At 42.3% G+C, this 26,830-nt stretch overlaps 2 protein-coding genes across 6 annotated transcripts in view; both read right to left on the bottom strand.

Annotated features, from left to right (window-relative positions):
- Window positions 1-5,056: 5,056 nt before the first annotated feature.
- The window catches only part of tnc (tenascin C), a 156,582-nt gene continuing 134,808 nt past the window's right edge, over window positions 5,057-26,830 (bottom strand). For 4 of the 5 annotated variants that reach the window (XM_034199253.1, XM_034199252.1, XM_034199254.1 and 1 more), the window contains 11 exons: window positions 26,656-26,778; window positions 25,738-25,880; window positions 25,059-25,179; window positions 24,390-24,533; window positions 23,296-23,426; window positions 23,077-23,209; window positions 20,161-20,312; window positions 19,081-19,177; window positions 18,281-18,442; window positions 17,495-17,658; window positions 13,560-15,101 (listed from right to left, as the gene is read on the bottom strand). In XM_034199253.1, coding sequence (XP_034055144.1) covers window positions 14,991-15,101; window positions 17,495-17,658; window positions 18,281-18,442; window positions 19,081-19,177; window positions 20,161-20,312; window positions 23,077-23,209; window positions 23,296-23,426; window positions 24,390-24,533; window positions 25,059-25,179; window positions 25,738-25,880; window positions 26,656-26,778 — 1,481 coding nt within the window. In that variant the 3' untranslated portion in view covers window positions 13,560-14,990. Of the gene's footprint in view, window positions 5,076-13,559; window positions 15,102-17,494; window positions 17,659-18,280; window positions 18,443-19,080; window positions 19,178-20,160; window positions 20,313-23,076; window positions 23,210-23,295; window positions 23,427-24,389; window positions 24,534-25,058; window positions 25,180-25,737; window positions 25,881-26,655; window positions 26,779-26,830 lie in introns of those variants that run through there. The other variant, XR_004567349.1, reaches the window with a different exon arrangement.
- Window positions 5,470-7,821, bottom strand: LOC117534966 (beta-1,3-galactosyltransferase 2-like). The gene has a single exon (XM_034199256.1). It carries the CDS (start codon window positions 7,672-7,674, stop codon window positions 6,712-6,714), a length of 963 nt encoding a protein of 320 aa, XP_034055147.1. The 5' UTR covers window positions 7,675-7,821; the 3' UTR covers window positions 5,470-6,711.

Here is a 26,830-nt window from a genome sequence, read left to right as displayed (position 1 = left end):
AATGTTTAGACAAATTGCTCGTGCTTACATGCTAAACTCTTATTGCACTTATGGTAACAAGTATTCTCCACATCGAGACGGGTAAAGTTTAACCACACCTCGGAGCGCGTTCTCTCCGCCATCTCCGCAGTGTGCTCCGCTGCATGTAGCAGCTGCGTGTGTGTAAACTGCCCCGCCCCCTCGCACACAGACGGGGGAGAGAGATCTCGTCTGATCGAAAATACATCATAGACGCATTTGTTGTCTTTGCATATTAGAAACGAGTTGGCGACACTAAGACTGCGATATAATGTTTTTTAGCAATAATACATGACATATATAAATGTACTGTATGCATTCAAAAGTGCTGAATAAATGTTTTATGGACCCATAATAGTGATTATTATTTAAGTTAGGTTTTGCCATAATCATGTCTATTTCCATAATCAGGTAGCTGAACAACATTGGTAAACAATGTATACATTATATATATATATTTCTATTAATCATTTTCGGCCTTTCGGCATTCGGTTTTCGGCCAACTGTTTCCTATTTTCGGTATCGGTTTCGGCCAAGAATTTCCCATTCGGTGCACCCCTAGTCATAAGCATGTGTTGTCTTATACTATATTACAACTATATTATAATAAAATAATATAGTATTTATATTATTGAATTGATTATGATTATTATTATTAGTAGAAGTAGTTTATTTGCATTAATTATATTTTAATCTTTTTGAGGCTAGTATTTGGCAGGAAATGCAGACGTATTCACCTGTAAACCCATACTGAACGACATACATGCACATTTACCATTTACCTCACTGTATAAAAAAGTAACTGTGTTGGTAATAATAATAAACAGGAATTATATTTGCAAAGCAGCCTACTTTGTTTCCAAAAAAAATAGTTTCACTCCTGTCGGTTGGGGGGGGGGCCTCATCTCACAATGTCGCTTGGGGCCCCAAGTTGGCCAGGGGCGGCCCTGGGCGTGCTACCATGGAAACAAAACAATGGTGTAGCTGCATTAAAGTCTGAGTGGAAACAGTCCTGAGTAAATCTGATTTTGTCAGAAATCGGGAGAAATGCGGGAGAAATATGACCCCGGGAGGAAACCGGGAGAGGGCAATGAAATCGGGAGTCTCCCGCGAAAATCGGGAGGGTTGGCAAGTATGGGCACAATATAGGCCTATCAAACAGCAAGGCCAACAGCATTGCGTAAAGACGCACACTTATCGCAAATACATACACAAATAAAGGGCAACATAGAAACCACTTTTGAAACATTGTGTGCGTGGCAGCACAGACACTGGTAAATCACGAGCAAGGCACATTGGTTAAGGATGGCAGCTTCCTCATCGAGACGATGAGCTGCTGTTAGTTCTATTATGGTATTTTGCATGTCGTGAGAGGTGTATGTTGCTGTGTGGGGAATGCTTTTCCATTATTTTGGCCAACTCTGCATCTTTGTGCAGCGTATACTCAAACAGCGATAGGAAGAGCCCACTGCCTGAGTCGGACATGCTGTGGAGTGAATCGTGGTCACCTCTGAGAGGGAGTTGGTTGACAGCTAAAAAAGCTATCATATCAACGACAGCTGACACGTAATAACGGTTCCGTGCCAGCTGATCTGCACCAAAGTACTAATTTCTTTATTTGTTTCCTCGCGTATCTCTCTCTCTCTCCACAAACTCTCACATGAAATGTGTTCTTTTGATGCGGCATGTCTTAGCAGTCCTTTATCAGTCTGTAATGGGTGTTTCCAGTCGCAAAAAAGTTTGACAGTAAAAGCCACATCAGATGAAGACGTATTTACTTTAAACTGTCTACAGGGGAAGCAAAAGGCTGCGTCTGCTTTTAACGAATCTTCAAGCCATGGTCTGTTGTGTACCATGCAGTGGCAAAAGTGGCTTCTTTCCTGAAAACAATCTCCCTGATAACGATCCAGCTTCACCTGCTTGGGTTTATTAACCCCAAGATCATCTGGGGCTGTTGGTCTTTGAGCGGTTGCTGGCCCAATAGTACCTGTTGATGTGCTGCAAGGTAGCGTCTGTAGTGGGGGCACCGGCACGGAGGAGGAGGATGCTGGCGGGTGTGGTACAGGGTGTGGCAACGCAGGTGGTGATGGTAGGGGCACAATGAGCTGTCCCTCGGAGGACAGCGTTGGTGGCGGCCGCCTTGATGAGTCAAGGCTTGGGCTCGCTAACTCAGCCCCAGGGTTTGCCGAGGTCAAGCTTGTGACATTAAGGCGTGCTGCTGCAACGGCAGGTGCAGGGTCGGCAGGTGCAGGGTCGCCAGCAGCACCATCGGCTGCAGTTCTTTCATCGCTATTTCGTTTTAATAAATCCTTAGACCTTTTAAGCCAATTTCTGATGTCCATTTTGTAATGCAAACAAAAATGGGAGTCTACAGAATGCACAAAAACAATAAACTAATCCAGAATAGGCGGCAGAGTGTGACGCTGTGATTGGTCTAAATGTGGACGAATCACAAATCACAACAGACACATTCATTTATTTGACGTAGCCTGCGATTTTTTTTTAGTTAGCCTACTATCTGACATCACATTCATCGTAGCATAAAAGTTCATCGTTTATTTATAATTTAAAAAAAATATATATATATATATATATATTTTTTTTTTTTAAAGTTTTAAATAATAAAAAACGTGTTTATTGGGGGAGGGCAGGAATATCAAATGGGAGGGCCTGGCCCTCCCTGGCCCTCCCACGGCGCCGGGCATGCTGCAGTGTAATACAGTTATCATCACTGTGGTCACATCGGGGACCCGTAACATTTACAATAGTTGAGATGTGAAGGGGGTTATGTTTTTTTGTCTGTGTTCCTGCAGTTTTTTGGAACAGACAGTACACACGTTCAGAGGATGAACGTGGCTGCAGTTGAATAGTCCATTTAGCTTAGGAACCTTCCTAACGGAGTGAAATGACGCGGAAGTCCCTCAGTGGCAGCCATGATAAGTGCCGTTCGAATTCTCTAGAATGATAGGAAAGGAGGTTTCAAACTTCCTTTATAACCTCCTTTAGCTTAGGAACCACTGGACCTCCCTTGACGAAAGGAGAGGAGAAAATGCTGCCCCACAATGCCTTGCAGCCGCAGCATTTGCCGTCACACAACAGTCGGCCGTTCACGGAAACAACCGATTATGACCGAGAAATGATATCATGAAAGTTACGGTGCTTATTAAGCTTTTTAAAACGTATGTGGTAAGTTGCCAAAGTGCTTTGTTTTGAACGTTCATCAGTATTATAATCAAAAAGAGAAATATGAACGTTAGTTTTTACTAAATAGAAATTATCAAATAAAGTCAACATTTCACTGAGCTGTGTGGGGTTTGTTCAACTTTTAAAAGATGTTTGAATGGTGATATACAGTGATAGATGTTAAGGACTAATGTTTATAATAAATATATTTGTATTTATTTTAAGATATTTTCAAACAATCATACATATTGGGATCATTTGTATTAATGTGGACCGGAGGGAGAGGGTGACGAGCATACATTTCACTTTCCTTTTTTATTTCAATTCCAACTTTGGTCATGAAGAATATGTTTCTCTGTTGTCCACGTTCATAAAGCATAAAGCAACAGCATCAGAGCACGGTGCAGAGTCTCTAGATGAGTTTACAGTAGTCCCTCGTTCTTATTAAACATCCATGTTGTAGTCCGCTGTATAGAAAACTGTAGTTTCCATAGTTTCCCCACAGCAGCAGACGCACATTCATGACGTCCGCTGGCGCATCATAAACACGTCGGATAGTGAAAGTGCAGTCGGATTCTCTAAAGCACCGCAGTCTCTTCTCCTAAATCCTTTTGAATTCTCCTATCCACTATCCCTTAACCCCGTGACGTTTCACTCAGAGGTCAAGGAATAGGAGATAGGGTTAGAATTTAGGAGCTGATGTTTAAACTATCCGAACGCAACCCGTGGGTCTGTGGGAGTTTACACTGTTGACAGGAAGTTGTTGTTGCTATGGAAACACTAGATACCATTTCGGAGGGATATGATACATATTAACTTTCAATTTTATGCATTTCAGTTCTTCAATAACATTACTTAAATAACATTTCACTGTCGATTGTTATTTTTTAATATTCTTTGCGGAATTTGGCCGTGCAAAATGTCCTCTTGGGTTGCCGTACAGCCAATGCGTGACGTCATTAGTAAGTGTAACGGACCCTGTGCTAATCTGGTCAATCTGGTAGGCCGTGCAGATATGGTACCTACACCGGCTCAGATGATTGGTCGTGCTTTTTACAGATGACATTTTTTTATGGATTTTTTGTCAAAGCACTTAAGATATTCATTGCTATATCGGGGTGTTAAGAGCATTCCATGGAATATAACAAAAAGTGTATCTTGAGCCGGTTTCTCAAATTTACCTACCCACCTTTAAGTAAAAGTAGAAATACTTTTGTCTGAAAATACGTAAGTAGGCCTACAAGAAAAAGTACTGAATTAAAAATGTTACTTAAGTAAAAGTAAAGAAGTATTGCCAGCTAAAAAGTTCCTTTTCACCAGTGATGGACAGCGAGTCTTTCAGTCTCAGCGAATCAGTGAGTCAGAATGTCAGTGATTCAATAAATCAGTGAATCTGTAATTCTGTCAGTCGGTGGTTCAGATACTGCCTGGAAACGCCCCCATTGGACTCCTTTGTTTACTTCTGTAACATGGTGACATCACTTCGTAACACTTGCGCTTCTATTGGCTACCATTCCAACATAGGCTACGTGATAGGCTAAGGGGCGGGACATCTCTAAGCAGTTGGCCAATCACAACAGAGCCGGCCAGCTTACATTTAACATTATAATATGCTTACCTTTCACCTTTGTGTGCCGTTTTGGGTCTGTGGGACGGTCACGGTTAAACTCCTTATGAAGTGGTGAGGCGCTCCACATTGCTTTTCTTCCCGACTGCAACGCTGTTGTGTGTGTGTGTGTGTGTGTGTGTGTGTGTGTGTGTGTGTGTGTGTGTGTGGTGTGTGTGTGTGTGTGTGTGTGTGGTGTGTGTGTGTGTGTGTGTGTGTGTGTGTGTGTGTGTGTGTGTGTGTGTGTGTGTGTGTGTGTGTGTGTGTGAGAGAGAGAGAGAGCATTTCATATGTGTGTATGAGAGATTTTTACATATGTCTGTAAATGATTTTAGTTTCAGTTGTGAGTGTGTGAGCAGGCTCCGATTGGCCATCGGGAGATTCGGGACTTGTCCTGGTGGGCTGCTGCCTTTCTGTGGGCCGCTGGCTCTGGCATATAGGGGGCCGTGGACTTTCACAGTGCCGCTGTATAATAATAATAATAATAATGATATAATAATAATAATCTCCCGTTCATCGCGTCCATTCGCGACCCACCTATCACGTCTCTGCGCCCCACCAGTGGGGCGCGCCCCACACTTTGAGAAATGCTGCCTTATGGAAACAGCATTTAAAAAGGGAAAAGTTTCCAGTTATGACCAAGTAGCAGCAGCAGAAATCCATTGAATTTCACTGATAGTTTATTATAAATTGACTCACTTAAAACAAATATGCGTTAAGAAATATTGCGTCAATATCTAGTGAAGGGGGCATATTGGTGAACAGCATATCACAGTCAGCAGTATCAAACAGTCAAACATAACATATACAAACATAAATGAGCAAACCCCATCATTGTATACATAATGGTGATCACCATCACTCGGCATGAGGCACTGGGTAAACAGAAGGACACGTCATCTGCTGGCACATACTGCCACCTGCTGGCTGTCTTGCAAAACTACAACACAAACATAAATACAGCAGGCACGAGCTAGAGAAAAAGAGCATCAATACTAAAATAGACATGTTTAAATAGTCTTGTAAGGACTCTGAGGGTGAGGCTTTCAGCACTTTGGATTCATAAATTAGAGTTAGCATCAACTGCTCTCTAACAGTTTCCTTCAGGTCTACAGATACATTATCTATATTGAGTATGGCTTATCAGATGAATCACCTGCATACCGACGAGATTGCACCCTGTTTTTGTCGAGTAACAATGAATGGAATAAAAAACAGCATGTTCTCGTGAACTGACCGACTAAGACGTGGTCATGTGTTGCTGATTGATTAGTGCAGTAAATATTTGAGAACTAGATTCTTTATTATCTCTATAAAGCAAGGCCTTGATTTGATTCCCTGATAGCTGAAACCTGGCTGTCAAGCAACACAAAGTGAATAAGCATTCTTGCTTTTCTTACATGACTAACCTGATCAATGTAACCATGAATATCTTCAGTTTATGATGACAGAAAAGCATAAAGCTGCACACTTTCTGCTTTTGTTATTGAAGAATGATTTGATACGAAACAGACTTAATAATATGTAAAGAGTAATGTTACCTTGAAACCTGGAATTAAACTAACCAGGATTTTCAATGAAAATATACTAACAAAATCTAAAAAGATACATCCAATTTGTGATCAGAAATAGGCCTTTTCAAATCAAATCTGTTATGGGTCTGATTCACTTCAAATCTTGTTTTATTTTTAATTTTTATGTTTATATTCGATTTCAATCGCCTGTTATTTTATTTTATTCTGAAATCGAACAACGAAACCCAATTATTGGATAAATAAAGTTTGTCTTATTCTGATAATTACAAATGTAATGACTACGCCTGGTAGGTGGATCTCATGGCTATCTCTCCTCTCTCATAATCGCTTGTCTGGACTAGTGTGAAGCAGCAGTCTGATAAAGTGCAGTCAGCAGCTGCTGTGGCCCCTGGAGAAGTCGGGCCACACATGCAGCAGCTGTGCCGGCTTGAATCCGTTCACAATGACCAGTTTGGCAAAAGTGCACCGGTCGTACTCCAGCTGTCCAATTTCAAACAGGTTCCTGAGGGTCAGGCTGCGGGAGTACACGGGCAGGACGTTCAGCACACGCAGACACAGCCCCACGTACACGTCCTCCAGTGGGATCATCCTGACAAACCTGGAGGCCCAGGAGATCCTGGGGGCCAGGTCTGCGGAGAACACATACCCAGCTCCAGACACATATGGGGGGAAGCTGTCGTCTGGGTACAGCCCCTCTGACACATACCACTTGCTGTTCCTGTCCCTTCTGGGTCGGCCGTCACTGATCAATGAGCCTGTGATGAAGCCCTGCCTGGGGGAGCCCTTCAGCCTCCTCACAAGGAGGAACACATTCACAAAGATGTCAGCGTCCACCTTCATGGCGTAGGAGGCGTTTGGGCAGTGGGTGGACAGCCAGTGCATCATCATCATGGTCTTGATGGTCAGGTTGTGGTAACTGTCCTGGAAGTCCATCTGGATTATGTCAGCATGTCTCCTGCTCTCCTCCTCCAGCTCGGCCTGGGTGCTGGTGCCCCGCCCCCCCTCAGGAAGCCCCACATAGAACAGAGTGAAGGTGTCCCGGCCTGGAGCAGAAGCCCCCCATGTTGACCTGACGGCTTGCCTCGCCACAGCCTCCCCAGGGGCCACTGGGACCATGAGAAGCAGGAAGGGGCTTCTGTGGCGGCATACCGCTGGCTCATTGAGCTGGTAGAAGTAAGTCTCAGGGGACAGGAGGCGGTACTCCTCCGCTGGAAGAGCGCTGGGCTTCGGCGGAGCTTTACTCGGTGTGGAGAACAAGACGTGAGCAGACAGGAAAAGCAGTGCTAAAGCGGTGAGGAACTTCACTAACCTCCATAAACAACTTCTCCTCATGGCCCCCAAGTGTCTGTGCACTCTGTAGTCCTGCCGCCACGCCCAGTAAAACAAGGTTATACAGGAAGTCACGGAGCTCCTGTGACAGCGGGCCGACGGCCGCTCCCCGCAGGCCGGCCTGCCAGAACGCGGAAATGTGCATACCGGCGGGCGCGTGACCATGTGATATCCCTCCGAAGAAACCCGACCCCGAGCCGAGCAGCAGCCCAAAAACATAGCATAGGCATAGGCGGCGCGTGAGGCTCAGGTTTGGGAAGGCTAAATAACTTTTTTTACCTGACGCTGCCCGCCTCCGGCGTCTATAGAAAAGAGATCAACTCAGTGTGCGGAGTTTACATCTCTCAAGTCATATTACAGGATAAAGGAAATACAGTTTAAACTGCCGTATGCAGGGAAGACGCCGACGTGTCGCACTTATCATTACATCATCAATCAGATCATCGATCATATAATATCATAATATATCATATATTTCCTTATCTGAGTCAGCTTCTCCAGCCGTATCTGGCCGTGCAACACTTACAGTGGCACATGTATGCAGAAGTATTATTTTAAGCAACACATTATGTTGACGAAACACTCGAGTCAAATGTAATTAAAGTCAGATCCACTCGTGTCTTAGTGATATCATAAAACTATACGCTTTCAAACACTCGGTAGGCCTAGTTATTTTTTAACCAGTTGTTCTGTATTCACCTTGCTGCAGGTGCAACTCTGTGGCTTGTATCCTGGATTATATGTTTAAGTCATCATGGATGTTTAAAGCTCATATTTGTCTAATATTAGTTTACTTTTCATTAATGAAGTATGACGCTGCGCTGTCAGTACACTTGTCCCTGTTTGTGATTGGTCAAATGTTGCTAACCCCGCCCCTTTCACGTGAACGTGCTCTCAGCTGAAGAGATAAACCCTGGCTTGATTTACCGAGTTGATAACCAGCGCCGTAGGACTGCTTAGCGAGATCTCGTTTGTTTGTTGTTGTTAGTTTGTTTGTTACTCAAACATATCCAGGGTATGTTGAACTGGCTTCGTAGTACAGGGCACAGGTGGCAAAGACACAGACATTATACATTATATTTGTATTTTACCAGGATGCAGTGACACAAATATTTGGGAAGGCTTAGCCTTCCCTAGCCTACAGCACCCGCCGCCCCTGAGCATAGGCCTATATCCAGGACTCAAGTTGTAAAAAAAAATCAGGGGGGATGGTGGATTTTATCATATGGGGACATCATTTGTGCTGATAACCCGCCGAGGGTGGGAGACCAACCAGCATAAAGATAATTATTATACTCCTAAAACAACATGCATGTTATGGATGTTCAGATACTCCTTTCATTGCTCTTGACCAAGTCACCTCAGAATTAGAGTAGAATAACATTTAGGGTCAAATGCAGAGGACAATTAGGGCAAAATATTGTTTTAACTTTAATTTAAAGGGGGGGAGGGAATACAAAAATGTGGTTATAATGAAGTCTATGGTACAAATCTTGTAGGTTAACAGTCCCTCATTTATTATTCAGATGGATCAACTGATTACACTAATAATAAAGTCAAAATAGTTTTTAGAATATTGAATTATAGTGTATTTTTTCAAAAAAGCAGTTACTGGTATACCATCAAAACTGGTATCTAAAGGGTTACATTTGTATCGTAATTAATTAAATCATTATGTAAATTCTTCATGAAAATGTTTAGGAACAGGGCATTAAGTGCAAATTGAAATTGTTTACGAAATATGAAAATATATTAAAAGATTATACAGATAATACAAAATAGGACCAATGTTGTCAATGGCTGCCTACTCCACTCTCCCCCATCTCATAGAAGTTTCCAAAGATTTTCATAATCATGCTTTTTGGTCTCAACTTTTCTGGCTCTTGCTTTCGGATTGTTAGCTAAGCAATGGCTTTGAAGCCAAGTCTTGACATACCTCTGGTCTGAACTTGTTCAGTGGAGGGCCAACACACTTGATGAAAAGCAAGGCTGACATGCTTTTTACCTCTAGGGAGCTTCTAGTTGTGGTTAAAATGTTCATCTGACTAAACCCACGTTCACACTCAGCTGTGGAGATGACCAGAGTGTTCACTGCTTGAAGGAGGGGTTTCAGACTAAGATTACTGACTCTTGACTTACCTGAAATGTTATTTTTAGTATTTTTAAATATGAAGTCCCTCAGATCGCGTTGTCCTCCTGGTCGCTTGGCCATTGTGATGACCGTTACCTGCGCTTCTGGCATCGATCAAACAGGCGCATCACGGCGCTATGGCGCCCTCTAGGGCACTCGCATAGTATAGCGTCAGTGACTTGGTAAAAATGTCATTGCGTGTGTGCGTGCTCCCTCGCCCACAGTATTTTACTCAAAATGTGCACAATTAATGTTGAAATAGCAGTAATACCAGTGCCACGTTCATTGATAAAATGACATAAGGGATGGAAAGGGGGGATGGCAGTTTTAGAAGGGGGATGATTTTGACCGTTTTTATTTCAGGGGGGATGCCATCCCCCTCATCCCCCCTCAACTCGAGTACTGCCTATATCTATGTAGACGGCAGAACTTACTGTCGTTTATCATACACAAATAATAATAACAATAATAACAGTTGTATTAGTAGCCTACGTGCCTAAAACAATAACAATTATAACACTAATTATAAATTAATGTAAAGGGTGACATAAGTTGGCTACTATAGGTCCAATTTAATGTTTAGATTATTTATTTTGTTCAATTAAAGAACATGGGACATTTTTGTAAATAGGGACATTCTCAACACGCACACGCACGCACACACACACACACACACACACACACACACACACACACAACACACACACACACACACCACACACACCACACACACACACACACACACACACACACACACACACACACACACACACACACACACACACACACACACATTCTACATTTAGATGTCCTTGGAAAAGCAATTAACATGTACTGATTTATGCCCCGGCCCACACGAGGACGACAACGGCTAAACGCATAGGATTAACGCAAACGCAATCGCAAAAAAGCTTCCGTCCACACGCAATAGTCATCCGGATAGTAGGCTTGTTTGAGACAAGCGAGACCTGCGCAGACCTGCGCAATTTCGATCAACGTCTTGCTCGTGCGTTGCATGATGGTTAGTCATTTTGTCCGACTTGCTCTGGAGGCCCGCCTACATGAGACGTTGAAATCTCGCGGGACAAAGACGCCCGCAGCCTTGAGAGCGAGGCGCGGCGAGGCGGCGCAGTTCCTCTCCACGGGCTGCGGAAGCGAAATGCTTGATGGGAAACGACTCGCTGGTATCTCGAGCTGAGCGCTCATTGGTGGTTTTTACCACGTGCTGGTGATGAAACTCTCCAATTGGCTCGGCAAAATTTGTTGTTGTTTTGTGTCAGTTTTACGTCGCCACATCCATTCCCATTTTTCATCATTGTTCCACAATGTTTATCATCATGAAATTAATATCCATACGTTTTATACTATACTTGCACTGCTTACCGTTTCATACTTTATATATCTTAGCATATTCATACACACTGTTCATACTGCTCTCAGGCTGCTGTGTATATCTAGTGCAGTGGTTCCCAAACGGTGTGCCGTGAGGCAAGTCCGGGTGTGCCGTGGGATTTTGTGACAACCATACGTTATTATTGCAATATACAACTACACAAAAATAATTATTTAATTTACTATATCAGTACTTTGTAGGTTTATATGTACGTAATCTGCGCGACTTGGCGTCCACATCTCCACGTGCAGTGCTGCATAAACATCGCTGAGTCAGCGATAACTTTCGAGGGGTGGAGGTCTGCCCATTATTTTGAGTTCGTCCGAAGAATAGACAGGAATGTGACGGTGAGGTGCAAACTGTGTCCAGGCCAGAAGCTGTTATCCACTGCTGTAAACACCACGTCAAACTTCAACAAGCACCTGCAAAGAACACATGCTAAGGTGAAGCTACCGCACACGCTATTTGTTGTTTGTTTATATCACGTCGTCTGTTCTTCTTCTCTGTCTTCCAGTTGTTGCCTGTTTTGAATGACAAATACACACTACCGCCGCCTGCTGGTAAGGAAAGTTATTGCCACTCACGCTTGCGCAGTTCGTACGTGCTCGGCGAGTAAAGTAACGAGTTACTTTATGTAGATAGTAACGAAGTAGTGTAATATATTACTTTTTTTTAAAGTAATATGTAATATATTACATTTTTTTAGTAACGACCCCATCTCTGGAGTTGGCGTTCTCTACTCTGATTTACATGAAGAACAACAGGAGGTCACGGCTCTCTGTTGAACAGGACTTGCGAGTGGCCCTCTCCTCAGTGCAACCAAGGATTACAAAATTCTGTGCGCCTCGACAGGCACATGTATTTCACTAATTTGTAAGTCGGCAAAAATATTTACAATAGCACATGTTTCAATGCTAATTGCTGAAATGTTACATTTATAATTTGTAGTTCAGGACCATGGACAATGCAGCTTCCTTGCATTGACAGTTCTCTGTGCTGAATTTCTGCTGAGTGTCCTTTGCCGCATTTTTTATTTTGTGACCTGTCTGGTTTAAATGAGTGTGTTGCTGCTTTGATGAAGCCTAATTTGATAAAGTTTCAAATTCATTTCTGAAATACTTCGTTAATAAATATTTCATGAGTAATATAGTTGTCTTTGTCACATTTTATTTGGCATTAGTAAATAATTATGCACATTTACAGATATTTTACATGATATGAGTGATGACACGTGTTATAAGGGCTATTTTGCACAATAGGTGTGCCTTGAGATTTTTACTTGTCCTTTGGTGTGCCTTGGGCACAAAAAGTTTGGGAACCACTGATCTAGTGTATTCATACCCCTCACTGTTTATTCATCATTCAATTCATTCTATATTTTATTCTGTAGATTGTGTACATTACTTTTCACTTTACTGCTTGTTTCACCTGGTTAGAAGCTAAACTGCATTTCGTTGTCTCAGTACCTGTAATATGTAACAATAAAGTTGAATCTAATCTTGAGCAGGAACAAATGTATTTACGTAGTACATATCTGACATTAACGATTAAACACATGTGTGCATTCTTTATAAATGCAAACCGAGTCAAGCCGACTCCGGAGGTGGCGGTATGCACCTTAAAGTTGTTTGCAATCCGCCAAAAAACCGAGAGAAGATGAAGAAGACGAAGCCGACTACGAGCTGTCCGACTTCAGGCGAGCTTTTTGAGACCTCCCCCGGCTGCGATCGGCTATTCTCGTCTACGTTCGAGGCGAGCCGCAACGCGTCTCAAACAAGCCTAGTGTCTGTTTCATGCAGCAGCTGATCCAGTAATGAGTGACCCGGCCGACAGTAAAAATAAACATATTTATAACTAGTTTAGGTAGTTTGAGAGGTGTCTCCGTCCTGTCAGATTAGACTTCACTCGTGTGTATGTCCATATCGAGAGAAAGATAAATAATCTGAATTCAGTGTGCAGTTTACTTTGACGCGGGGGTGAGCAGCAGAGGTGGGGAGAGGCGGGGCTATTGCCTCATCATTATCAGAAAATGATCGTATAGGGCGTACACACGGAGCCGTTGGACCCCCCAGAGCGTTGCGTATGCCGTTTTATCCACCTTGGGACCCGTTATCGTTTCCGCAGTCGTTTAGTGCCGTATTCGGTCGTCCTCGTGTGGCCGAACGGTCTATATGACACTAAACAGTAACCCAAACGACCGTTTTCGTCCTCGTGTGGCCGGGGCATTAGTAAAAAACATAACTTTTGAGCAAGTCCAGGACTTGTTATCCATGGGAAGGAGGAAGACAAAGAGTTTTTCGAAAGCTCTGTCAAAATAAAGTGGAGCTTGAGTAGACCTGAACAAACAAAACGCCCCGGAACATCTTCCTTTTAAACAAACTGTTTTATTGTAATACAGAGAAACACCTGTTGTTCACCCAGTTATAAACAAACAAAACAATAACAACAATTTAATTTACACAGGCATTCTTTAGAAGGTCAGTGGTTTAGTATGCTGCTGTAGCATGGGAAGGGGGGAGGGTCGCTCTTCAAACATTATTATCAACAACATAAGCATAGAGACCTTGCTCTGTCCAATAAAAAATCAATTAGAATTGGCCGTTTTTTGTTTTGAGCATCAACATATTGTGTCAACAACACATATACCTAGTACTGTATTCACATTTTCCAAAAAGAAATAAAAAACATCATCACGCATTTTATCATATACTGAATAACAGGTCCTGCCTCGGATCATAAGAGAAACTAAAGGAATATAAACACATGAGCTTTTCTTTTCTCTGTTCCTTACAACACTGTGGCTGTAGCATGATGCCTTCAGGGGCTTTTGTATGAATGGAAACATTGTCATCCACGTTGACATGGGATGAGGTGGGTTAAATACTTTTCCATACACATTTTTTTTCTCTTTTAATTTCCATCTTTATCACATCATATCAGGGGCATCAGACTGGTGGGGGTGGGTGAAATGAGTATACAGCCGTGGATGCTGGGAGGGGCCCGTAGACAATGGTTATGTACAGGGTCCAGACTTTTGTGCGACGCCCCTGCATCAGATGTAGCGGGAGATGGGGGAACCAGGGGAGGATAAAGTGACACTGAGACGGGTTACGCACGAGACAAACAAATGGCAGGTTAGATGGAGATATCTGACATCTGAGCAGTGCCATCGCAGGAATATCCCTTTGTTCTAAATGTCTAAATCAGATGGATACGTGTACCCTACTGTACAAGGAATATCATTTCTGTCATAATTCAGGAGAATTATCACATTATCATCGGTTTTATCAAAGAAGCCCTGAACCTAGACCTTGTTGTATCAAAACCAGCCTGTCCTTTGTGGGGATAACTGGTTTGAATGACTGTACATACTCAACATACTGTAATGCTCAAGAAGCACAGTGGCCTCCCCACAAACGCTGCAACACAAGAGAAAGGATCATAATCAGGTGAGATGGAGCTGTTTCTTTCTCTCTTGGGTGCGTGAGAAGAATCTTTTTGGGCTTGATTTAAGTCCAGTTTATGACATGCACATCGACTCCCGCACTGGCAGCATTTCCAAAACCGTTTTACTGAGGGGCGGGGCTTATGCAGTGGAGGTTGATCTGTGAGCGCAGGTGTGTTTTGTTGGTTTTGTGTGGAGGCAGGGCTCTTGGCAGTGGCTTTGGTTGCTGCAGGGTGTGTGTGTGTGTGTGTGTGTGTGTGTGTGGGTGTGTGGGTGTGTGTATGTGTGTATGTGTGTGTGGTGTGTGGTTCATTGGGAGTCCAGACAGAGTAGCAGTGTTGGGGGATCCTCTAAGATCGTTTCCTCCTTCCCTCCAGGTTCCTGAAGTTGGAGGGCCTGATCTTCATCTCGGCGAACTCGATCGAGTGCTCGTGGCCCTTCCAGTGGAACCAGTTCACCCCCTGGGGAGGGACAAGTGAGGTCAGTCACTATACTAGTATCCCAGACCAACACACAGAGGTGAGAGAAGTACTCAGATCGTGTACTTCAGTAAAAGTAAAAGAATACTCTGTTACAGTAAAAGTCCTGCATTCAAAATGATACTCAAGTGAAAGTACAAAAGTATCAGCATCTAAATATAGTTAAAGTACCAAAAGTAAAATCAGCCATTGTGCAGATTGGTCCATTTCAGAATAATATATATGATATGTTTTATAATGATTGATCAAAGTGTTCTCAAAGCTGGTGAAGGTGCAGCTAGTTTGAATGACTTTGTATACTGCAGGGTAGCTGGTGGATTTACTCCAGGTGGAACTAAAGTCTTATTTAACACTTGATTATATTTCATATCATTGATCCACATCTGTAAAGTCACTAAAGGTATTAAATACATGTAGTGGAGTAAAAGTACACGATTTACCTCTGAATTGTAGTGAAGTAAGGGTACAAAGTGAAATAAAATGTAAATACTCAAGTAAAGTATCTCAAAATTGTACATATGTTCAGTACTTGAGTAAATGTCCTCCACTGCTGACACATCTGGTTTGTCTCCTGTCTCTGGATCCCTTCAATTCATAAATGTCCCTCCTTACATGATCCTAACCCACATCCCTTCACCCCTCCATCCCTCATCCCTTCATCCTTTCTACCCATCTCTTCATCCCTACATCCCTTCACCCCTGCTCCCATCTACCCCTTCATCCCTCCCTCTCCTCATCATTATCCTCTCTACCTGTCTCCTGTCATCCCTTCCTATTCAACTTGTGCATCATTTTACAGTAAGTTTAAAACACTGGCATCAAAGTAAATTGTGTTTCTTGACTGGGACATTCAGTCATTTTTATAAATACTTAGGGATGTAACGATACCAAAAACTCACGGTACGATAATATCGCGATAACAAGTCCACGGTACGGTATTTATCGCGATATTGAATAATAAAGGAACACATTTTTTTAATTTGTCTTTTTTTTAATACAATTTTTTTTTACTCGGAAAATGTTTCTTTATTACATAATAAATCTGATTTGTACAGCTACAGCATTTTAGTAGGATAGCAGTATTTTAAAGTGTCAAAAACAAAGTGACAGTAACAGACAGTAGAACAAGACACTGGAACAAGAAAACCAGTGTTGTTGTACCTATAGTACTACCAAACAAAGTAGGCATTTTCTTTGTGCCACTGCATCTCACAAATAAACAAGGACCTTTAATAATCGGACCCTGCAATAAAATAAATCAAGTTTCACTTTAGTTTTTCAAGTAACTCAACTCAAACTCACTAAGTCACTCACTCAGCATCATCAGACAGGTTTTTAGGAATATGAGAATGTCCACATTTCCAGGTATTTGTAAGCTGGGCTGTTTGGGCATTTACAATATCCCCTGCTCTGGAAAAAACTCTCTCGCTTGGTACTGATGTTGCTGGGACAGCAGTGGTCGCGTTAACCGAATATTTTATTTATCAATGACGGAAAAATCTGAAAGCAGTCTGTCATTTTGACAGATTAGAACAAACTCGGAACAGCGCCAACGTTTCCCCGCAGCGAGGCTCTGGTGTTATGCCGTGTTATGCATGCCCTCCAAAATGAAATGATATAGTTTCCAAACCGTACTTTGCCTACAGATCAATACATGTCTGAGAGGTTTTGCTTTACGCTGTGTGCGCTACTGCGAGGTGCATGCACACACGGGATAACACCGCCCCCCCCTCCCCGTTGACAGTTCACGAGCGTGCTCTCTCGTGAACTGTTCAGACCCGACGGGTAATAAGGGATTATGACGGACATTTTACGATCCTGTCTGTCAAAATGACGGACAGCGAAACGCCACCTCTGTGGGACAGAGAGATATGATTTGGCCATGGGTGACAGCAGTGGGTCAAACTGTGCATTGTCTCTCCACCACTTCAAAAACAATACAGTTTTTGCCAAGAAGGTGAGGCTTATTGACAGAGATATAAATATACTGTTGGTACTTGTCAATGTCTCTAGGTATGTACATGTAGCCCTGTAAATACGATGTGTTCTGTTGTTTTATGTTCATGTTGTAACCTACTTGCTGCCATGTTGGACAGGTCTCTCTTGAGAAAGAGATCGATGATCTCAATGGGACCATCTGGTTAAATAAAGGTTTAAAACAAAAAAAAGTGTTTTTTAAAATACATTTTTTTTAATCGCGGTAGATTTTGTCAGTCTCACGACGGTATTGGGACGTTTATTTACCGCGATATTCGGTATATCGTTACATCCCTATAAATACTGTATAAAAAGAAATCAGTGGAAGTCCCTCAGCAATCTGAGAAAGATTGCCAGAACCTGCTCTAGGACCCTCTGAATGACCACAGTATCTGTACCTTGCTGTGACTGTTGTCTCCATATCGTCCCATGAGGTTGACACGGTGGCAGTTCTTATACCAGAAGGCTCCCTTATAGGACAGGGCACAGTTGGTGACAGCGATGTCGTTGTCATGGTCGTAGGTGGAGAATGGCCGGCCGTGGTGGTAGGTCATAGAGTCCCCTGCACAGAGAACACAGACAGTAATGTTGGAGATGAAAAGACTAACACTGGCAAACGCATGCACATGAGATACAGAGTTACATTCTAGTCTGTTGGAATATATTTGATTGCGTCACGATGAAGTAAGGAGTGTCATAGAAAACATAATTTGTTAAAGGAGTGATTTAATCCCACTGAGTAACATGTTCCTTTATTACCATGAGAACACACACACACAAAAACATACAAACACACACTTAAATGAATTCGGAAGAAATTAAAATCTAACGTAATGCTATAAATAAGCTATATCACAGTAGCATGGCTGCTCATCACTAATGTTTGGCGTGATGACCTATAGTAGTCTAATTTAGTCACCTGTACCGCCGTTTTTTATGACACATATAAGCTCCGGACATTCACAGTGGGGTGTATTTTATGTTGTAGAACAAAATGTGAACATCTCTTCAGCTTGTGTTAACCGCAGACCTTATTTCAGGGTTCTAACCACAAAGGCACTGGAAGTGGTAAAATGCCAAGTCTTTTCCGGGTTATCGGACTCATTACTGCACGTCTCTTATTTGTGAGCTGTTTTAAAATAAGGAACTACTGTGTTTGGTACAGCAGAATAAGAGCTTTTTACCTGCTGTTCCGCTGTACCCTCCTACGTGGACCTTGTAGCGGCTCCGGGGTTCAGAGATGGAGAACTTGTCGTACTGAGCGAAGGCCGTCTCTCCCTTATCTCTCAGGTCCACTCGCAGCTCGTACGGACCCCCAACCGTGATCTTATGCAGGTTAGACAGGCCTGATAGAGAGAGAGGACATTATATACAAGATGGACACACAACTAAAATAATAATGCAGGGATGGCTTTGATAAGATGTTATAATATCTAAGTTTGAATATTGATTAGATGTATTTATTGATCCCATATTGAGAAATTGTTTTGTTATAGTGCCATGTAAAAGCCATAACATAGGACTTAAGAATATAATAAAATAAACGTTAAGTTAATACACATATGAAAAATAGAAAGATAATTACCCAGAGTATCTGTATATATCATGTGAAAATATACAGAGTAAGTGAGAAATAACTGTACTCGACCAACTGCTATACTAAAACAAATTATAAGGAAGGAAGAAAAAAATGGAAAAAGAGAAATGTCCTACGAGGCGTTCTGGGGCAGCACAGACAGGTCTTTCCTGTGTTAGAGTTTTACTTGCTACAGGGTGTACTTTGAGGGTTTTTCACTCTGCAGACCGTTTACATGCAGAAAAACCTTCATAACACACAAGGGGACGGGTGATAACCGGAAAAGCATGACATGGGACCTTTAAGAGAATCAACTATGTAAAGAATATATATTATCACTGATACACTACATTTTATCTGGCCATATTGATATATGACCATGTCTTTGTGTGTCTTTGTTGAAATTACCCAGCCAGAATTCATCATTCATGTCTCCGAAGCCTGCTGTGTAATTCTTCCAGTTGCGGAAAAACTCCAGTCTACCACTCTGTCTGCGGAGGAAAACCTGAAATGGAAAATAATACCAGTTTAGTAAAAAAACTGTAAAATATGTTTTGTTTTGGTGACAACTTTTATGATTAGAAGGTGCATAAGGTCTTAGAATATTATTATTGAAGCCTACGTTGGCCACCCCCATGCTCTATGTATAAAAATGGCTAACTATAACTGTTGCTGAAATGTTTGGGTTCACATGATTTACACAGATTTGCTGCCACATTTAAGCATTTGTTGACAACTCAAGAATTGATTGAATGATCAAAATTCCCCCCACTATGCCACATTAAGACACTAAGACCTTGAGGAACACCATATACCACAACATACCAAATGTATGGGACTCCAAGAGTTGTTAGGGACCCAAGCATAGAGACATTTCAACTCAAATGCACCATTTTAGAAAGTGAATGTATAACTTCATACTGCATACAATAACTGAATTTGAAATCAGCATATTTACTCTAGCCTTGAGCTTGTGGGTCCTAAAGGGTTCAAGCTATATTCATTTTATTTTCTGTTGATTTGGTACATTAAACAAACTGTAAACCTAACATTGATATAAGAGGACCTTATAAAACTGTTATTGCTAACAGGTTAGAAAGTGGATTGTCAAACGGATGCCTATTAACACAGAAATAAATACAGGAACATCCCCTAACTGATAAATGCTACACATTGTTCTTCAGCTAGTCTCTAACTGTATGGTCCCTGCTGAACAGATAGAGTACAGTAAGTTTATAATATATTATCTCAAAATAGCTGCTGCTGAGGGTGATGAGAGCCGTGAGAGTGAACCAAAACCAAGGGATGAACGGAGTCAAAGGCTGAGCTGAGAGGAGCTGCAGCCAAAGATTATTCTCTGTAAGTCTACCTATGACATTACACACAGTCAAATAATCCATTGGTAATATAGAAATATTGATTAGTGTAGCTTTAAATATGAACACAAATTGGACATATACAGTATGATGCTGTTAGCTGGTGACTTACGATCCATCCGCCTCCATCAGTCGCCATGTCGCAGTACACCTGCACGGGCTGGCTCTCATCTCCACCCAGGTAGATGGTGTACAGGTCTGAGGAGGTGTCACCATTCAGCAGGGCCTGGGAGCAGTCCCGGGGGTATCTGTACAGCACGCCAGCTACACACGTGTACACACACACACACACACACACACACACACACACACACACACACACACACACACACACACACACACACACACACACACACACACACACACACACAACACACACACACACACACACACCACACACACACACACACACACACACACACACACACACACACACACACACCACACACACACACACACACACACACACACACACACACACACACACACACACACACACACACACACACACACACACACACACAATGATGGAATAATCAACCTTGTGGGCTCAACACAATCTTTGATGAGGGACAGTGGGTGGTAAAATGTTGACTTGGAAGACCTGCTTGAGAGCAATAATATTAAGTTTAAATAAAACATATTAGGTTCTACTTAATTGCTTTCAACTAACCCAGTGGTTCCCAAACTTTTTCAGTCGGGACCCCCTTGGGTATTGGAAATATTTTCAGGACCCCCCAACCCGGTTCCCATCTATATTGGTAGGATTAATTGTATATTGTTGTAAAAACATTACATTTTCTCTGCTGATAATAAGAAGATATAAAGATCCAACTATAATTTTATATTTTATTATGGATTACACATGAACAAAAGTGCTTGTAATAGATACTGTGAATTAATTTGGCCTAATTAAAACTGGTTGGCCTTCTTCCCTGAGTAGTAGATTTTTAAATTAAAATTTCTTTAAGGAAAATATATTAACTACTATTTCTACTGCAGGTTGCAAACGATCACATCACTTTACCATTCCTATTCCACACATAGCTTATCAATGACTTGTGTGTGCTTGCTTTCCCTCGCAGGTCTTCTCAAACCGGGGCTGTTGTTTTGAGACACTCTCAGTTCATTCTCAATGTTCAGCTTTGATCTGTATTTGGTTTTGATGGCAGCAACAGCAGAAAAAGCCGATCTCACACAAGTAGGATGTTGCGAAAGGCAGCATTATGCCCACAGCTCTCTGACCAATGAGATATTTTCGAGCAGTGTTTGTTTACAATTGAATAATAATAATAACAATACATTTGATTTATATAGGTGCACTTTAAAAACAACGTCATCTCAAGGTGCTTCACAAAGCTAAAAGGAGAAAATAATAAAATAAATAAATCTTCCCGCGACCCCCCTGCAGTACCTCCGCGACCCACCAGGGGTCGCGCCCCACAGTTTGAAAACCACTGGACTAACCTGATACAGTTATGTGAAATCTGCTGGCATAATACATTCAACTAAAGTCAACGTTTCAGTTTTTTCAGTGCAGTGATTGGCTGATTGCTTTTAGTATTTTTCTAGCTGCAGGCACCTAGTCCCCACCTCAGAGTCCTGCATCGGGTCGGGTACCCGACGGGTGACCCGCAAAAAAGGTGATTCACGGGTGGTATTTTTTCAAACGCTTTTTTCCGGGTTCGGTTCCGGGTAAAACAAAGATGATGCGGGTCGGGTCGCGGGTATTGCATAATAAATATATTAAAATAATAATAAATTAGTTTAATGTTTTAAATCCTCGGACCTCTCCCCCACGGGACCGCACATAATCATAACCTCTGCAGCGCATCAATCTGCTGCTGTGCGCGCCACATTCGAAATGGCTGAGGTGAAGCTCTCTAGCAGAGAATACAGCATTTTCAATAACACTTCCTCAAGAGCGAAATCCAACGTCTGGGAGGCTTTTGGTTCCTAGATGGAGAAAATAACCAACATCCCACACTTTTTGAGACAAATATGCAACTGCGTGTGTTAATAATTGTACGTTTTCACTGCTCATATATAGGCAGGTTCGGGTCGGGTTGCGGATCTTGTGCCGACGGGTCGGGTTGCGGAACTAATTGGCAATATGTGCGGGTAGCGGTGCGGGTTCGGTATTGCACGTCGCGGGTGCGGGGCGGGAGCGGGTCTTGAAAATCAGACCCGTGCAGGACAACCACCTAGGACAACCCAGCTTGCATTGGGGGGGACACACCAGTCAATCACATGAACGCAATGTTAATGTCTCAAAGTCTTTGGACTGTGGGGGAAACCTTTTGATGTATCTATTTCTGCATACTGACATTCTAACAGGTTTGACGATATGAGGTACTTCCGTAAATAACTGAAAAATCTGAGCAAAACTCAGGGGAGGGGCTCGTCTCTAAAAAGCTGGTCCACCTTAAGAAAGTTCAGTCCACCTTAATTGAGGATGGGCTAAAGTTGTTGCTAACTTTGTGCTAACCCCGTTCACTTTTAAATCAGCAGATGGGACTGTTTGGGTCCTGATGTGTATTTTGTAAGCAACATAGAACACCTACACATGGATTTAATCCCAAAGGAGCGCGCGACTTGTAGAACAAATTGAAGCTTATAAAACACACAAATAAGTACATATTTAAAAGAAAATGCTTAATCCCAGCGGGAAGTCAATTTACACAAAACACTGACATAAAACAAGACACAGCATCTCCAAGGGCCAAGTACAGTTTAACAGAAAGAGTTTGTGTCCCAAACACACATTTTTGACCCAAAAGAAAAGACCTCTGGTTTACCGTGATATTGCCCAAGCATAAAAAGGGAGCCACTCCGGCCAGAGGACCTTCTAAGGAGGGTTGACAGTACTAACAAAATACCAAAGTCAGAGAAAGGCTGCTTGCCTGCTGCAAAAACTCCTTAAAGTAATTGGGGTTTTATTTGCCCTTCCACTTCGTATCTTACAGTATTATAAATACACCGTTTGAAATGTGTTTTTAATAGAGCTGTGCCGCATGGGGTCACTCACTGGTGGTGAAGACAGTGGTGATGACTCGGCTTCTCTTCGGCCCAGCGATGGCCTGCAGCTTGACGGAGTACTGTGTGGAGGCGCTGAGCTGAGCCATGTTATAGGACACCGCATTGGGACTCAAGACGACCTCCTGAAGGAGCAAACACGTTCAAACAGTTAGTTCCCAAACACATGTAGGAGTCTGAGTCCAGGATGTGGAGTCGGGCGTGCACTCACCCGGATGGTGCCGTCCGCAGACTCAAAGCTCAGGATGTATCCGGTGATGTCGGCGCGCGGCGGCTTCCAGCTCAGCAGGCCGTTCTCCGTCTGGATGTTACTGGCTGCCAGGTCCTGAGGGGCGTCCACATCTAAAGACACAACGCTTATATCTTACTGTCCATTTCTCGGTCAGCTTATCCAACAGGACAGTGGCTGAAACGCACTAACTCGGCCCAAAACATTTCCTTAAGGAGAACGTTGCCTTAAAAAATAGAAATAAAATAGACCCGGGAAAGAAGCTCAAAACACAACGGAAATGGGCACACAGCTGGGACCGGAGCTCACTGAAAAAACTGAAACTATGACTTTAATTCAATGTATGATGTCAACAGATTACACATAACTGAATTAGGTTAGTTGAAAGTAATAATATTAAGTTTAAATACAAAGTATTAGGTTCAACTTAATATTATTGCTTTCAACTAACCTAATGCAGTTGAAGTCACGGTTTCAGTTTTTTCAGGGCTGTGTGCATCACTATCTAGTGTCCCACTTTCCCATTTGTTTTGGCCTTTTTGCAGCTTTTTGTTTATGCAGCACTTTTAGTAAACGCTACGCATAGTTGTCATGTTGGTGAAAACGTTTCTTCATTTCCATCTGTTTTGGCACATTTGTGTTGACATCGTTTTTGAAAATGCATTTCTCCTAATGCAAGTGTTTTGGGCCGTTATAGTGCGTTTGCTGTCATTCCTGTGATGTTACAAATGTTTTGATTCAGAATTGCAAAGGTAGTGCAGATAAAAGCTGCAGTAGACTAACATATTAAATACACAGGCATGTCACACACAGATCAAATAAAGAATATATGTAATATAAATACAATAATATGTATGGATGTAGCAGCCAGTAGTAACATTATTATATTGTAAAAGTTCATTGTACATTGCACATACATTCAAGTTGAATTTATATAATTCACTGCAGTCAGTATATTTACAGTATATGTCATATCATATCATGCTTTTGTTTTGGATTAAGTTTTGATCTACAATGATAGGATAGTTGTTGAGTGATTTGATTGAAAGCAGTGGAGCTCATGGCAGCAGGCTCACCAGTGGTGAACTCTGTGGTGGTGGCTGCGCTCTTGGACAGGTCCCTCACAGCGTACACCTTCACAGTGTAGTGAGTGGCCGGGGTCAGGGAGGACATATCAAACTCCACCACATTTCCTGACACACGCTCCATCACTGGAGCCACTGCAAACATACAGACAGAAAGACGGATTGTAAAAGATATCTCTGACAGAACCTGATCATGATTCAACAATCTGTATTCAGTTGAGGGTCTTTTTTATAAAGCACGTGTGTGTAACGTACGTGTGGGAGAGAAAGCCCTCTGGAAGGAATACAGGGATTTTAGCCTTTGGAGACCATTTACATGCACACAAACCTACACTACAGGAAAGGAAAACTCCCATAGGCATAATAAAGGCTTGTTTGAATTACAAATATTCTTTCTCATTATGATGATATTATTTATACCTATTTTCTGGTATCGTCCAACCTAACCAATTCCAGAATATCCTTTACAAATGGTGAGTAATAAAATAATCTATACAACTATTGTCATTAACTGTGTGAAAAGGTGATACTGTCTGTTGGGATTTGATCTCAGAACACTATTATTTCGACAGCAATATAACAGTAAAGTATCATTGGTATCTTTATAATCACAGATAGTACCCATATGTTTAGTCTGCATGTGTGTCAGTGTGTGCATACCTGAGTCTGCGCTGTAGGTGATGACGTAGCCGTCCACAGTAGCGATGGCAGGCTGCCAGAGCAGCAGAGCCTCAGAGTCTGTGATGTTGACTGCAGTCAGACCCCGGGGCTTATCCAGAGCGGTCTCACACACACACACACACACACACACACACACACACACACACACACACACACACACACACACACACACACACACACACACACACACACACACACACACACACACACACACACACACACACACACACACACACACACACACACACACACACACACACACACACACACACACACACACACCACACACACACCACACACACACACACACACACACACACACACACACACACACACACACACACACACACACACACACACACTTTTTGTTAATTAGAGTTTATGTAATCAGTAACCGGATCTAGGTGTCACAATGTAAAAGTCAAGTAATGTTACTTTTGGATTACATAAAGATAGAAAAATAACAATTTCAAAGATAATTTTTTACTTTAGTATATTAGAAAAAATCTAACAATGTAACAGAAGAAAATAAAAATGAAGATATCATGTTCAAACACATAACTACATAGGGTAAGGGTATACAGTATACTTTTTGTAATCTTGTTACATAAACCCGTTACACGTATTCTGTTACTTTCAGTAACATATCAGTCGTACCTGTGGTGACGCTGTCCGATCCAGGCTCACTCTCCCTTTGACCCTTGACAGAGACCACAGTGACCTCGTAGGTGACCCCGGGCGTCAGGTTGGACAGCACAGTGTGAGCATCAGAGCCTTCCACGGTCAGCGTCTTAGCATTACCTGCAAGTCCAAACACAGGTCAGCAAACATCAGAAGGCTCAACCTTCACATCTCACAGTACAGCCTGAGGACCTAGGCGTTTTGCACTCATGTAGAGTGTCCTTTTTCTAGTGTCTCTTTTCATTTTGTAATAAAGTGCAGAAAATATGGAATGTAAACATTATCATGAATGTCCCAATAATGGTTGTGTTTGTAAGCCTTGAGTCCTTTCAGCAGTTACTATAATGACACAAGCAGTGTTGTGAGGGTTACTTCAAAAATGTATTCTGTTACGATAACTAGTTACCTGTAAAAACCGAATGGAATCAGTGACCTATAAGGAACTTGACATTTATGGGTTAATAGAACCTACTTGAAAAAAAACCACTTCATTATAATGGATGCTGGATCTGAAGGGGACATGCCGTTACTTGCCACATAATATCCATTAATGCATTTGTGCTTTTCTTTCAAACTGAAAAAGATGATTATTTCCACTTGCTCTGGACCCCCCACTCCACTCTTCAGTAGAGGTACCTAAAAGCAGTCAGCAGGGGGCAAGAGTAGTCTATCATTAGAAGAGGAGTTTGCCCTGCCGAAGATGTAGGGGTAACCGGAGAATGTCCATACTGGCCATAAAGTTACTCATATGTTTATGCTGATTCAAAATCAGTTTATCGGCGGAAGTTGTAGCTGGTAAAAGTATTTTGCTCAGGAGCGTTTTTGTCTGTAAATGCTTACTTTCTTCACTTTCATGTTAACAGTGTTGTTCCAAAAGTGTCTGGGTGTTACTGACCTCCATGAGCCGGCATATACGTGACCCTGTAGCTGTCCACCCGAGCCCTGGGGACCACCCAGTGAACCGTGGCGGACGTGTCAGTGACATCAGAGAAGCGGATACCCTTGGGTGAGCCCAGGTCTGACAAACACACACAATAAAGGATTAGTTAACATGTGTGCTACTGGAGAGA

The sequence above is a fragment of the Gymnodraco acuticeps genome, unplaced genomic scaffold (genome assembly GCF_902827175.1).
Source record: "Gymnodraco acuticeps unplaced genomic scaffold, fGymAcu1.1, whole genome shotgun sequence".
NCBI lineage: Eukaryota > Metazoa > Chordata > Actinopteri > Perciformes > Bathydraconidae > Gymnodraco > Gymnodraco acuticeps.
Note: the sequence above shows the minus strand (reverse complement) of the source record. Positions and strands in the feature narration are given on the sequence as shown.

Excerpts from the sequence above, each read along its gene's own strand:
- LOC117534966 (XM_034199256.1), bottom strand. The coding sequence starts at position 7,674 with ATGAGGAGAAGTTGTTTATGGAGGTTAGTGAAGTTCCTCACCGCTTTA.